The following is a 15430-nucleotide window of genomic DNA, read 5'->3' as shown; positions in this document are numbered from 1 at the left end:
ATATCCAGTATGTGGACAAACAGAAGCACAACCCGGTCCATCGGCACATAAATGGAGCTAAGGATGGATTAGCACGAATTCCTTCATTTAATAATTTACAGAATTCCTCAATAAGAAACGTTTGGCCTAGGGGGTGCCGTGAAAATAAAAGCTGAAACTTTAGGGCACCGTGATTCAAGAAAGTTTGGGAACCACTGGCATCAGGAATTAAATCTGTCTTCTGGGGCTTCCCACAAACACAGACACTTTTGCCCCAGACCCCTTAAGAACCGGCACCAGTATTTGGACCGTTGGCATCCCGCACTCCAGGATGCTGACTACATCCCGGAAACTAAAGTACCTGCAGCGTTCGTCTTAACCTGAATGTCCTGGCCTCTGTCGCTCGTCCTTATCACATTTATATGGTCCAGAGATCCCCGTGAGTGTCGCACCAAGTGATATCACTGATAACCAAACCATTGTCCAATCTAGAGGAAACTGTAACCCAGCTGCCTGATTTCCAGTGGCCGCTCAGGAGGCCATGATGGGGCTGAGTGTGAAAGTGTGCCTGACACAGGCCTGTGAGATTTACCATACGTATCATAAAAGGAAGCCGGCTATGTAGCTCTGCTCCTATAGACATTAAACCTACTGACGGTTGTGTTTTCCCTTCCAGTGGAACAATGTCCCCTCCTGCCTCCTGCACTATATAAGTGTGCTGTGGTTCCTGATACACTGTAATAAGAGGTAAGATGTGAGCACTAGACTTCCTCTCCTCCCAGGCACGTGTGACAAGTCACAGCTGTGTGTGGGGCACACTTCCAGCACCATGGACAAGTGCCTGCAGTGCCATTAGGGCCTAACACGCTCAGTTGTCTGACCCAGGCTGTGATCAAAAGGGCACAAGGTGTGAAAGTGTGCTGCCCCGACAGGGTGCGTTCACACGGTCTGCTCATCAAAGGACGGGGGGGGGGGGGGGACTGGGAACCTGGGACCTAATACAGGCAGACAGTACAAGTACACGCAGTCTAGAGACCGGATTGGACTGGTTGCCATAACGCATTCTTTTGTATGGTATATTATTATTATTATTATTATTAATAATAATAAACAGTATTTATAGAGTGGCAGCATTTTGTAGGTGAAGGGGCATCAGACCACCAGTGCCGGAGCTGGATGACATTCCGCCCTGTGCTTGCCCCGCCCTCAGACATGTGACATAATGATGTCACACTCTGGGAGGCTGGCAGCAGTGGCACTGGTTGCAGGGTGCCGTTGTAGGGCAAATGCAGGTGCCATGAGGCAGTGACGATGCTGCCCCGGGGCCTGCGCACAGGACAGCAGCACTGCTCACACAACCCTAATTATGGACCTGCAGACTGCACAAAGGCTACTATGAAAAGCTTGTTTCATGTACCAATAATGTGCATACTAATATCTGGTGCCAAGTACAGGCTATACTTGGCACTAGACAAGGGTCTGAATATTGGACTTATCACCTTATATAGCCTTGCATGTTAGACTTGGCATCAGAATGGATCTAACACCAGACTTCATATTGGTCTGTGTATGAAGGTCGGCACCAATTAAACATTTGCGTCCTGCTTTTAGCCCTAGCGACAGATAGGGTTCTGAATATTAACCTGAGTTCTGCCTATTAGCCTTGGCATTAGATATAGCTATGAAAATTAGTTTTTCTTGGCTCCATATTTGGTTTTGCATATTACTGGCAGATATGGGTCTGTCTATAAGTCTCAGCACCAGTTATGGGTCTGCCTATTAGTCTCAGCATCAGTTATGGGTCTGCCTATAAGTCTCAGCACCAGTTATGGGTCTGTCTATAAGTCTCAGCACCAGTTATGGGTCTGTCTATAAGTCTCAGTACCAGTTATGGGTCTGCCTATTAGTCTCAGCACCAGTTATGGGTCTGCCTATTTGTCTCAGCACCAGTTATGGGTCTGCCTATTAGTCTCAGCACCAGTTATGGGTCTGCATATTAGTCTCTGCACCAGTTATGGGTCTGCCTATTAGTCTCAGCACCAGTTATGGGTCTGCCTATTCATCTCAGCACCAGTTATGGGTCTGCCTATTAGTCTCGGCACCAGTTATGGGTCTGCCTATTAGTCTCGGCACCAGTTATGGGTCTGAATATTAGTCTCAGCACCAGTTATGGGTCTGCCTATTAGTCTCAGCACCAGTTATGGGTCTGCCTATTAGTCTCAGCACCAGTTATGGGTCTGCCTATTAGTCTCAGCACCAGTTATGGGTCTGCATATTAGTCTCAGCACCAGTTATGGGTCTGCATATTCAATTTGGCACCAGATATGGGTCCGTATAGCATTGACATCGAATGGATGTCTGCGACTTTGGCCGACGGGATCCCCCCATCCCCCCATTTTGATTCAATTTGTCAACCCCCTTTGTGAACCTGCCACCAACCAGAGCTATACAATACTGTTTACAGCTAATGTGTGGTTTTATTTTTGTTATTATTATTGTTGGTTGCAATAATCTATGTGTTACCATGGACTGGACTGTTCCTAGTTTCAATAAACCTCTCTATTTTTATTATGCAATTATAATAAATTTTTCTGCTTTATGTTAATTTATTTTACTTCTTTCAATAAAAAACATATTAAAAATAAAATAGTACATATTAGACTTGGCATGAAATACAGGCCTGCATATTAGTCTTGGCTTCAAAATTTATGCTTGGCACTAGATATTACACTTGACCACAGAAGTTTATTGCCGGAAGTTTATGCATTTGGCAGCTGCTATGGCTCATTATATACGGTAGCCTTTGGTGGCGGATATAGCTCGGTGTAGCATATCTGGAGCCAGTTATACTGTACCTCAGCATATGGCAACTTCTAGGTGTTGAGCTGTCTCCCAGTCAGCTCTGCATGGAGCTGAAACAGCAAACCACTGACTGGCAGACTCCATTCCCTCTACCTCAGGGAACATATAGCAAGGCAGACTCTGTCCCCTCTACCTCAGGGAACATATAGCAAAGTGTAACCTCTACCTCAAGGGCCATATAGCAAGGCAGACTCTGTCACCTCTACCTCAAGGACCATATAGCAAGGCAGACTCTGTCACCTCTACCTCAAGGACCATATAGCAAGGCAGACTCTGTCCCCTCTACCTCAGGGAACATATAGCAAAGTGTAACCTCTACCTCAAGGACCATATAGCAAGGCAGACTCTGTCACCTCTACCTCAAGGACCATATAGCAAGACAGACTCTGTCACCTCTACCTCAGGGAACATATAGCAAGGCAGACTCTGTCCCCTCTACATCAGGGGACATATAGCAAGACAGACTCCATTCCCTCTACATCAGGGGACATATAGCAAGGCAGACTCCATTCCCTCTACATCAGGGGACATATAGCAAGACAGTCTCCATTCCCTCTACATCAGGGGACATATAACAAGGCAGTCTCCATTCCCTCTACATCAGGGGACATATAGCAAGGCACTCTCCATTCCCTCTACCTCAGGGGACATATAGCAAGGCAGAGTCCATCACCTCTACCTCAGGGAACATATAGCAAGGCAGACGCTGTCCCCTCTACCTCAGGGAACATATAGCAAAGTGTAACCTCTACCTCAAGGACCATATAGCAAGGCAGACTCTGTCACCTCTACCTCAAGGACCATATAGCAAGGCAGACTCTGTCACCTCTACCTCAAGGACCATATAGCAAGGCAGACTCTGTCCCCTCTACCTCAAGGACCATATAGCAAGGCAGACTCTGTCACCTCTACCTCAAGGACCATATAGCAAGGCAGACTCTGTCACCTATACCTCAGGGAACATATAGCAAGGCAGACTCTGTCCCCTCTACCTCAGGGAACATATAGCAAAGTGTAACCTCTACCTCAAGGGCCATATAGCAAGGCAGACTCTGTCACCTCTACCTCAAGGACCATATAGCAAGGCAGACTCTGTCACCTCTACCTCAAGGACCATATAGCAAGGCAGACTCTGTCACCTCTACCTCAGGGAACATATAGCAAGGCAGACTCTGTCACCTCTACCTCAGGGAACATATAGCAAAGTGTAACCTCTACCTCAAGGGCCATATAGCAAGGCAGACTCTGTCACCTCTATCTCAAGGACCATATAGCAAGGCAGACTCTGTCACCTCTACCTCAAGGACCATATAGCAAGGCAGACTCTGTCACCTCTACCTCAGGGAACATATAGCAAGGCAGACTCTGTCACCTCTACCTCAAGGACCATATAGCAAGGCAGACTCTGTCACCTCTACCTCAGGGAACATATAGCAAGGCAGACTCTGTCACCTCTACCTCAGGAAACATATAACCGGTCATACACGGCTGCGTTTGCCTATTCCCCCCCTGTTACCTCCCCCCAAACGCTGACTACCTGTCACTCATTTTGCGATTGGATCATCTGTGTGAGCGTACTCGCAATACAATCACTGCGCGTGGTCAGTGCTTCTTATGCGCAATGGCAAACATTTGCTCAGGCCCAGGGTACCATTATAATTAGATGTATAGCTGCGGCCAGGCCCAGTGTACCAATATAATTAGATGTATAGCTGCGGCCAGGCCCAGTGTACCAATATAATTAGATGTATAGCTGCGGCCAGGCCCAGTGTACCATTATAATTAGATGTATAGCTGCGGCCAGGCCCAGTGTACCAATATAATTAGATGTATAGCTGCGGCCAGGCCCAGTGTACCATTATAATTAGATGTATAGCTGCGGTCAGGCCCAGTGTACCATTATAATTAGATGTATAGCTGTGGCCAGGCCCAGTGTACCAATATAATTAGATGTATAGCTGTGGCCAGGCCCAGTGTACCATTATAATTAGATGTATAGCTGTGGCCAGGCCCAGTGTACCATTATAATTAGATGTATAGCTGTGGCCAGGCCCAGTGTACCAATATAATTAGATGTATAGCTGCGGCCAGGCCCAGTGTACCAATATAATTAGATGTATAGCTGCGGCCAGGCCCAGTGCACCAATATAATTAGATGTATGGCTGTGGCCAGGCCCAGTGTACCACTATAATTAGATGTATAGCTGTGGCCAGGCCCAGTGTACCATCATAATTAGATGTATAGCTGCGGGCAGGCCCAGTGTACCAATATAATTAGATGTATAGCTGTGGCCAGGCCCAGTGTACCATTATAATTAGATGTATAGCTGCGGTCAGGGATGCAGCATCAGTTGCAGATCATTCCATATTCCATATTAGCAGTCCTGAGTAACTCTATGGTCGCGTAGAATGGCTGTGGGAAATGAGATGCCGGAGCCATGTTTACCAAATACGGGATCGCAGACGAAAGATGTGACACGGTCGCGACACGTCTGCGCTTTTAACTGACACTTCTCGTTACTTCCCCCAAACGCTCTCTGACTGTCAAACATAGTAAAATACCATGGCCCATGCGACTCAGACACACGCGCAGATGACCGATAGTCGCATAACTGTGAAAACATCGGCAAAGCGTTTAACTCTGAATCAGGAGCTATGCTGATATCTGTGTTGGACACTTTTCTTGTGACTATCACATTTTATATGTACGTACGCACACATGTACAGTATGTATGCTCGTATGTATGTATGTATGCATATATCTGTGTATGTATTATTATTATCACATTTTATTTATAGGGCGCCACAAGAGGTCTGCAGCGCCGTACATACAGTAAAGCATACACAGAACATTACATTACAATACAGTAACCAAAATATAAACAGAGCACAAGTAACAATTAGCAACACAATTCTCCATACACAGTACAGCTGGGAAGGTGAAGGCTGTCATAGAAGTGCTAGAGAAGAAGGCTGTGAGACAGTGGGGAGGAGGACCCTGCTCCTAGGAGCTTACAATCATATGTATGTATACATGTATGTATGTAAAATAGCTCAGTCGACATTTTCCTAAACATCTATTCTATACATGTATGCGCAGTAGAAAAGTCACTGGGAACATGGAAGCTCATTCAGACCCACTCGCTAAGATGCAAACGCTCGCTGCTGCCGATAGTATGCAGTGTATAGGCATTGTGTGCATGTGTATACCTTAGCGAAAGTTCACAATGCATTCGCTCGCTGCGCATAGACAGCCCAGCAGAGTGAGTGACAGGGGAAGCCGTTTATAGGTGGTAACAGGGGCTGGCCATTAAAAACGGGGGAGTGGAGGTGCAAACGCAGGCGTGCCTGAGCGTCTCAACGGTGTTTTTACACTGAAGTGCTCGCAGTGTCTTTGCGTCAGGGTATAGTTAACCTCAAACGCTGCGATAGCATCCGATGTACCGATGGTTGCATACACTTCCTAGACATGACGTACACAAGTGGGAATCTTAGGACAGGCTGGTGGGTGTCTGCACACACTATGTGATCGCTCTCTAAGAAATACTGGGCGTGCTAATGCATTGCTGTGCTTTAGCACTGCCTACGCAATTTGCATACACATGGTGCGAGCGATCACATCTAACGAGCAGCTCTGAATCAGCTCCATGGCGCAGGCACCATGATCCCGGAGACCTGCACATATGCAGTAGACTTCGACACAGGGCAAGAGTCTACTCGGCAACTGTGAGGGGCACTCGGAGACTTCATACAGGTCCCCTCCTCGGTTAAGTTGCCCTGGTACGTACATATGCAAATGTATGTATTAATGTATGCATGATATAAGTGTTATCATGATGGGGCTGAGTGTGAAAGTGTGCCTGACACAGGCCTACGAAATTTACCATACGTATCATAAGAGGAAGCCGGCTATGTAGCTCTGGTCCTATAGACATTAAACCTACTGACGGTTGTGTTTTCCCTTCCAGTGGAACAATGTCCCCTCCTGCCTCCTGCACTATATAAGTGTGCTGTGGTTCCTGATACACTGTAATAAGAGGTAAGATGTGAGCACTAGACTTCCTCTCCTCCCAGGCACGTGTGACAAGTCACAGCTGTGTGTGGGGCACACTTCCAGCACCATGGACAAGTGCCTGCAGTGCCATTAGGGCCTAACACGCTCTGTTGTCTGACCCAGGCTGTGATCAAAAGGGCACAAGGTGTGAAAGTGTGCTGCCCCGACAGGGTGCGTTCACACGGTCTGCTCATCAAAGGATGGAGGGGGGGGACTGAGATCCTAAGAGATAAACAAGGGGCAATAACATGGAACTGGCAAGTTCAAAATCTAACTCTCCAAAATAGGTTTCTGATTGACCAAAGAATCGCAAGTGTCGCCCATGTTCTCATCTTTCATTTTTCAAATAAATTCCTTTTTCGTGCCTCTGTAGTTGGAGCAGTATATTTCATATAGGAAAATTAGGCAGATATGTTTATATATATTTTTTTTATTCCTTTTAAAGATCTTTTTACTCGATACCCTTAACCATTCCCTTTTTCTCAGTAATCTACGAAAGAGGGGGTGTTGGATGGATAGAGCCGTAACTAGACTTTTTGGTGCCCTGTGCCAGAAAGAGCATTGGCGCCACCCTCATTTTTCAAAGGGACATAGGACTTTATTCAGAGGCGGCCGTACGGTCTACGACCGCACGGCCGCCTCGATGTTTGGCCAGTGCGCATGCGCACGAGGGAGCCGGCTCCCTCGTGCGCATGCGTGAGACCCGCTACGACCGACAGCGCCGGTCGTAGCAGGTCTCTTTCCAAAGGGGGCGAGCTGTTGATGTTGATTGACAGCTCGCCCCGTTTGGAAGGCGGGCCGGGGGGTGGCAGCCCAAACGGAGGCGTTCCCATGGGAACGCCTACCGTTTGGGGGAGGTCCCACTGACATCACTAGTGATGTCAGTGGAGAGCTTCCGGCTCTGACAGAGCCAGAAGCTCTCCGGGGCTTACGACAAGTGAGACCCTACCCTAGGGTCTCGTCGTAAGCCCCGATGGTCGCGATGGTCTCTGACCATCGCGACCATCACCCGAGCAGTCGTTAGAGCTGTGGGTGTAAACCCACAGCCTAACGACCGAAACAGAGGCGGGCGGTCAGGATGCAAGCGGCCGCCCAGTTTCTGAGCGACCGCTTGCATCCTCCGACCGCCTCTGAATGAGGCCCATAATGCACCCAAAAAAGGGCCATGGCTTCATGGGGAAGGGCCAGGGAAGAGATAGGGGAGGCCAGGAGATGCTGGGGATGAAATAAGAGGAAGCTACAAGCAAGAATTATAATAAACAGAAATTTGACAGGCCCAAACAGCGCCCCCTGACCTGTGGTGCCCTGTGCCATGGCACCGGCCACACTACCCTAGCTACGGCCCTGTGGATGGATACATAGAGTATGTGGGGTAAGCACTATTATAATGTAAGTTATATTAGCTTAATATCCAATCTAGCCAGACAAGTGCAGATCCTGCTGCCCTATGCTGGCATTGTAAGGCTGGACCCCATGGGCACATCATGGTGACAGCACATACAGTACAATAGTGGTCGCGGCATCTGTTTGCCAGTCCTGATCAAAATCACAAATTTTTCCAGATGTGTATCTGGATCAGTTATTTCTTTGTGACGCCGCACAACAATCTGCGGATGATAGAGCAGCTTATTTTAGCTGCGAAAATCACATTATGTAAGAAGAACGCCTTTATTGTGACTCATGTGTGAGATGTGTAGTGCTCACGTCACCCCCAGCAAGTGCAGGCTTATTAATCATTACATGCCCATCATCTCAGTCTGCTGAATATTCCCGCATGTCATTTCAGATAAGTGACATCACACAACCTATCAATCCAGGGACTAAAGATATTCTGGGCCTCATTCAGTGGTGGCCGCTGCTGTGCCCGCTCTTGCCAGAATCGTAGTGGCGTTGGTATGCAAATATTAGTACCAGAAATTGCCCTGGTGCAGTAGCCTGCGTCTGAAGGAGCAAGCACTGAGACACCCACCTTCAGGGCCTCGGCACGGTGTAACACCGCCTGGTATTCTTGACACGCCACTATTGGCGCACCACCGTGCAGGCTATCGCCACTTGCACCAGCACTATGGCAGCTGCGGTTTCTCTGTCTGACTCCGGCCGCTGCGGCTGAGCGTGTGAGAACGCAGACGCTTTCACTAACACCCGCGACACTACCATAACACGATTTTTTTTTCCGTTCGATTCTAGCCACATCCCAGTTTGCTGGCCCTTTTCTGATACCGTCTGTCCCGATCGCATCAGCGCCTTTGTGCGTACAGCCTGTGTCACGCATTAGTCCTCAGGCTTTTCAGAACTTTACGCGCATGTACACGGAGAAATAATGGCTAAATTATGGGAACATGGGCATTGGGTTGGAATTGCCTGCTCCTCCTGATATTTAATATTCAAAGAATAAAACCTCTTTTGCCACCGGGGTCTCTTTATCATTGTTGACTAGTGGGCAGCTGTAACTATCATTACGAGGACCATTTATTAATTGATCGCATTTGCAATGAGATCTGGGCACGATATTAGCACCCATTATCGCATTGCAGGATGCGATCACAGCGCCCAAGCCTACTGAAGGGCACCCGCAGGGACAGGGGCTCCGTAAGGAGTCTGTGCCTGATTCAGACCCGCTCAGAGCGCTTGAGCGCTCGCGAGCGGGTCGATGGTGGCCTCTGCACACGCACAGCGGCTGTACTTCGTTTGCGCAAGCCTCGGAGTGAGAGAGAAATTCTCTCGCTCCGTGGCTCACTACAAAAGGGGCGGCTGTCGATGTTGATCGACAGCTCGCCCCGTTTTGTAGGCGTGGCGGGGGGGTGGCTTCACAAACAGAGGCATTCCCAAGCGAACACCTGCCGTTTGTGGGCGGCCCCACTGACATCACCAGTGATGTCAGTGGGAGAGCTTCCGGCTCTATTACAGCCAGAAACTCTCTGGGGCTTGCGGCCACGAGAGCCTACCACAAGGGTCTCGTCACAAGCCCCGATGGTCGCGATGGTCTTGACCATCGCGACCATCATCCTGGCCGCTTGCAATAGCTGTGGGTGGTCACCCACAGCTATGCGAGCGGCCAGGAGGCAGCACAAAAAAAAAATGCCCTGATTCAGAGTGAGCGCTCTTTCACAGCGTCCGTCTCTGAATCAGGCCCTCTATCCCTACGATGTGTTGGGGGTGAAGTGACCGCGTTAACGTTCTCTTCGTTCCTGTGCCTGGACTCCTGTGCATGCACGGTTTACAGACCACACATACGCGGCGGCCATTGCCAGGGGAGGGTTCCTATGGAGCCCTCTCCTGGCTAGTACTGTGATGTGTAGACCTTAGGCTACAGTGGCTTATGCCAACTTCAGATGGCATATGCAGCATCGCGTCCCCCATGGGCTTTGCGCTGCTGGTGGAAATAGAGGGACAGCAGCAGAGATACCTGCTGCGAACCCCCCATAGATCTGGGTATCCAAATATTAAATGATAGATGGGCCCTATAGTTACATCTATTGAAAATCTTGCTGTTCCTTTATGACAGTTTTATGAAGACTCTTTGCCAACTGTGGGTTCTCTTAATGACGTTTTGTTTTTGCAATATGAAAATGTAGATGTCAGAAATAAAAAAATAAAGGACTGACAGAACTGCTTAGTTGTCCTACATATGGTACATACAGTAGCCTAGCACTGTGCAATTTCCTATTGGGGTGCAAGATAAATTGCACAATGTAGGGATCTCTTGCCGGTGTTCACTTGTCGTCCCACTGACATATCGCCTGCATCTCCCCTAATTTACATTTAGCTGAATCACACTCTTAGAGTTCAGCAAGCACCCTTTCCCCAATTGCTGGTATAAATAAAATGAAATATAGACTTCCATACAGTTTAATATAGTAACCACGTGCAGTCTTCATTTTGTAACTCTGAAGGTGCCCACAGACATAGCGATGTGCTCACGATCAGCCGATGTGTACGATTTCCCTTGAAACTCTCCCCGGCAGCTCGGCACACGATCTGCTCACGATTTGGTGTATAATCGTCATACGATCTCTCCTGCATCCAGACTTTCACAGTGCATTGCGTCCTAGATTGTCAGATCTGTCCTACTGCACGGTAGATCTGACGATGCGATGTGCGACCAGCGGGGACGCGCATCGTGAACCTGAGTGGGGACTCATGATTTAATCAGGATTTGGCCATATTTTACACGATCTGTCATTCCAATGTGTCAGAATCGGCCAGATCGGGTAAAATATCGCTATGTGCATGGGCAGCTTGAGGGGTAAATTTATTAAAGGGAGAGTTTTTAGAAGTGAGTTTTAGAAGAGATGTTGTCCATAGCAACCAATCAGATTCTACTTAACATTCAACTAGCACCTTCTAGAAGATACTAGCTAGGATCTGATTGGTTGCTATAGGCAACATCTCTTCTAAAACTCACTTCTAAAAAAAACTCTCACTTTAGTAGATTTACCCCTGAGTGTTTGGAGGCAAACAAGTGCTGTTTTGTTTTGCAACCAGTTAACTAATTTTAAAATGAATGATAGTTACTGGAAAAATTATAATTCATTATCATAGATTGTTTTGGAACTTGTTATTAAATTAGTATTCATATGTGTCAAGTTTTGCTATTGCAGTGCCCTGCTGAAAAGGCTGGTGATTTTATAGTTAAATTATAAAATATATATATATATATATATTGGTGTTTGACATTTTTTATTTATTATTTTATGTTGTTTCCCAAATAACAAATAGAATCTGATCAATAAATACTTCATAAACTTTAAAATATTATCAATACATATGAGTTACAGTTACACACCTACACAGATGTTTATTTAACTAGTATTGTTTATTTTATTTATGTCACTTTTTATGTTGCATATTTTGCTTTGTTGCTAAACTCACGTCGGACGTTTTGTTTGCTTTTTTTTTTTTTTTTAGCAGAAATATTTTTGCAGGAAAACATACAGAAATGTTGATCCTTTTGGGCTCATGCTTATTAATGAGACAATGTTGTAAGCGGTGTTTATTATATCAGTGTCATTCTGAGAAGCCAGTCTACACAACAGCAGATGCACCAAGAGCTTTTATGTTGTGTGTCTTTCCCACACTTTCATGTCTATCGACACAATGCCAGCCCCAGATGCTATCTTCCCCTGCCACCGTTTATTGTGACACACGTCCATTGTCCCCGCTGCCCTGCCATTGGCTGTTGAGTGTGGGAACCTCTTGTAAGTCAGCTCTCCACACATCGTTATGTGGGGAGTGGGCTATATAAAGGGGACGGCTGCTCACCAGCAGTCAGACAGCAACTGGCTCAGGCACCAGAACTCTGAAATCTAACAGTGCAACATGGCTCCCTGCAACACCAAGACCATGGACCACCACCAGGCTGCCAGTGGGCTTAGAAAGGTAAGATTAACCCCTCGGTGACAATGTCACCTTCATATCGCTAGCCTATTATTGCGGATATGTATATTTTTAAACTTGTACAGCCTTTATGGTCACTCATCATTGTCTTCATCATCACCGGCGAATTCAACCAGTGATTGATGATATGAAGTATACGATGATGAGATGTACTAACCGAACTCTTGTCTTGTTTTTTTTGTTTGCAGCTAAGAAAGCCGGTTATAGAGAAGATGAGGAGAGATCGTATCAATAGCAGCATTGAGCAGCTTCGCCAGTTACTGGAGAGAGAGTGTCAGAGACATCAGCTCCCCTCCAAACCCGAGAAGGCCGACATCCTGGAGATGACAGTGACCTTCCTGCAGCAGCACATGGCTGGAAGAAGTAAGTATCTTGCTCCAGCACTTCCCACATGCCCCATGTTTCCTTCTATGAGAGCAGATTGTAGGAGGATGATGTACAAGGTCACTGACGTCTATGTCTTTCCTTTTTTTTTCCAGATATAACCACCTCCAGCCAAGCCCACGGAGAAGGCTACTCCAGGTGTGTCCAGGACTCTGTGGACTTCTTGTCAGCCCAGAGCCAGCAGGACCAGCTGATGAGACATCTCAGTGGACAGGCTGCGTCTTACAAACTGTCCACAGCGCTGACCACTTCTCTGTCTGTGCCCGGTCAGCTCAGTGAGAGCAAGACCAAAACCTTATGGAGACCTTGGTGAAGAATAACCCCTGACGTACATCTGGGAAAGGCATAAGAGATAACGAGAGGCTCTTTTCTTTCTGTATTGGTCAGAGCTCACAGATACCTTTGCGTATGGACTTATTCGTGTCAATGTCACGTCAACCACGTGTGCTACTAGTTAGGGAGCCTATGCGTGATCGTTGCAAGCCACCTTTCTCATAGAAAGTATTGTTTTTCTTATCTTAGGAAAATATGTCAATGCTTCTACAATAGGAGTGAAAAGTTAACTGATTTTGAGTTGCATAGTGTATATGTAAGATTATATTACTTGCAAAGTGTATATGTAGGTATATATGTATATATTACTTGCATAGTGTATATGTAGCTATATATGTATATATTACTTGCATAGTGTATATGTAGGTATATATGTTTATATAACTTGCATAGTGTATATTTAGGTATATATATTTTTCTATTACTTGCATAGTGTATATGTAGGTATATATATTTATATAACTTGCATAGTGTATATGTAGGTATATATATTTATATTACTTGCATAGTGTATATGTAGGTATATATATTTATATAACTTGCATAGTGTATATGTAGGTATATAGGTTTATATAGCGCCGCAGCGCCTTAAAGATTCTATATATAAAGAATATTATGCAATATTTGTATATTGATAATATTGATAAGTGCAGCACAGGCTGAATGCATTAATAGATTGAGGATTAAATCCTCCGTTCATTAGTTCTATGGGAAACGCTGATACGTCTGTTTTCAGATGATCCTTTACTTTAAGTTCCTTAGAAATATCATTTTCTTCTGTGAAGATGTATCTGTTCCAGCATTTAAAATGCAGTTGCAGCGGTAACATTAATAATGTGTACTTTCTGAGTTGACTGTTTTCTTGTAAGTCATAATTAACAGTATCATTTAATTGAATAATGAAAGCCTTTTCTATTCGGGAAAGTTTGCATATTAAGAGATGTTTTAATTTTCTTCCTTGAAAAAAAATTTTGTAATGTCTGTGAAATTTACCAGTTTGCGTAATAGTCCTCTATATTGTGTTATACTGGTAACTTTATATTGCTGTGTAATATAACCTGCTTATCAGACATGTTATATATCTTGTGTGTATCACACTATACAATAAATTATAATTATTAAGAAAAACAAAACGTTTCTGTTATACATAATTATTATCACTGAAATAAGGTACAATAAGTATATGATAAATAAAAATATCTATCTATCTATCTATCTATCTATCTATCTATCTATCTATCTATCTATCTATCTATCTATCTATCTCATAACTATCTCTTATTTATCTCATTATCTATCTATCTATCTATCTATCTATCTATCTCATAGCTATCTATCTATCTATCTATCTATCTATCTATCTATCTATCTATCTATCTATCTATCTGTCTCATATCTATCTATCTATCTATCTATCTTTGCTTGTGGGCTATACAAAGGAATGATCTGTGATCTAAACACTAAGGGAACACCAGTTTTGATTGCTTGAACAAAAAATCCCCAACCTGTTATATAGGTGTTATAATGGCCATATTGTGAAGAACTGTAACCAGCTATAATTATGATAGCGTTATAATATATGTAATGGATGCAACATATTCAAAACATCATTTAAATACACAAAGGATTACTTGTCAAATATTTATATACATTCAGTGTTTCTTCTGGGAATAAATGTAATCAGTTCACACGGTACTTGGAATACATTGGTGTTCAATAGGGTTACTTGGTAGACATTTAGGTGTAGATTTACTAAAGGTCGATTTTAATTGATTAAAAATCGCTCAACATCAATGTTGTGTTTCAGGGGCTAAATCAAACATTTACTAACACTTCAAAATCGACACGACATTGATGTTGATCGATTTACAGAAACTTGGAAACAATATTCAAGAAGGTACATCAAGATCTAGTCACCTCACAGTGGACAGTTATCAAACCTTTGAAAGTGGGTGAGTGGAGGGTTGTGCCCATATCAACCAATCAGTTGCTAGCTATCATTTGAGAATGTACAAGATAAATGATAGCTAGGATATCATTGGTTTCTATGTCCAATTCCACCATTTGCCCTTCTAAGTGCCATTGTGTCCATTATGTCAACTAAATACACAGCTCTGTCATCTCTTAGCCCTAAACCTGTTAATAAAACAAGTGCACCCCCTCCCCACACAGTTTATCAGGCAGATATGATGACTCTGCAACATGGAACACACCAGACCCCCATATACTGATGTTCATAGTACACCTCAGCTGTATCACTGGTCCTTACTGTGCTAATAAGCTCACTGTTGTTTCTGCACCAGGAACGTCTGTCCTTCGTTTTTGTACAGATTACTCCGCCTACACTCTTTTCTAGGAATGTTATTTTATACATACAGTAGTTTGGTGCAATATAATGATATTATTAAATAATCAATCCTG

General features: G+C 44.9%; 1 protein-coding gene across 1 annotated transcript; it reads left to right on the top strand.

Moving 5' to 3' along the window:
* Positions 1-12180: 12180 nt before the first annotated feature.
* On the top strand, positions 12181-14065 carry LOC148505789 (transcription factor HES-5-like). Its single transcript, XM_088447724.1, has 3 exons — positions 12181-12274; positions 12481-12655; positions 12772-14065. Exons 1-3 carry the CDS (start codon positions 12215-12217, stop codon positions 12987-12989), a joined length of 453 nt encoding a protein of 150 aa, XP_088303850.1. The 5' UTR covers positions 12181-12214; the 3' UTR covers positions 12990-14065.
* Positions 14066-15430: the final 1365 nt, after the last annotated feature.

The sequence above is a fragment of the Taudactylus pleione genome, unplaced genomic scaffold, assembly GCF_031769625.1.
Source record: "Taudactylus pleione unplaced genomic scaffold, aTauple2 ptg000437l, whole genome shotgun sequence".
Taxonomy (NCBI): Eukaryota; Metazoa; Chordata; class Amphibia; order Anura; family Myobatrachidae; genus Taudactylus; species Taudactylus pleione.
This window is presented reverse-complemented; position numbering and strand designations above follow the sequence as displayed.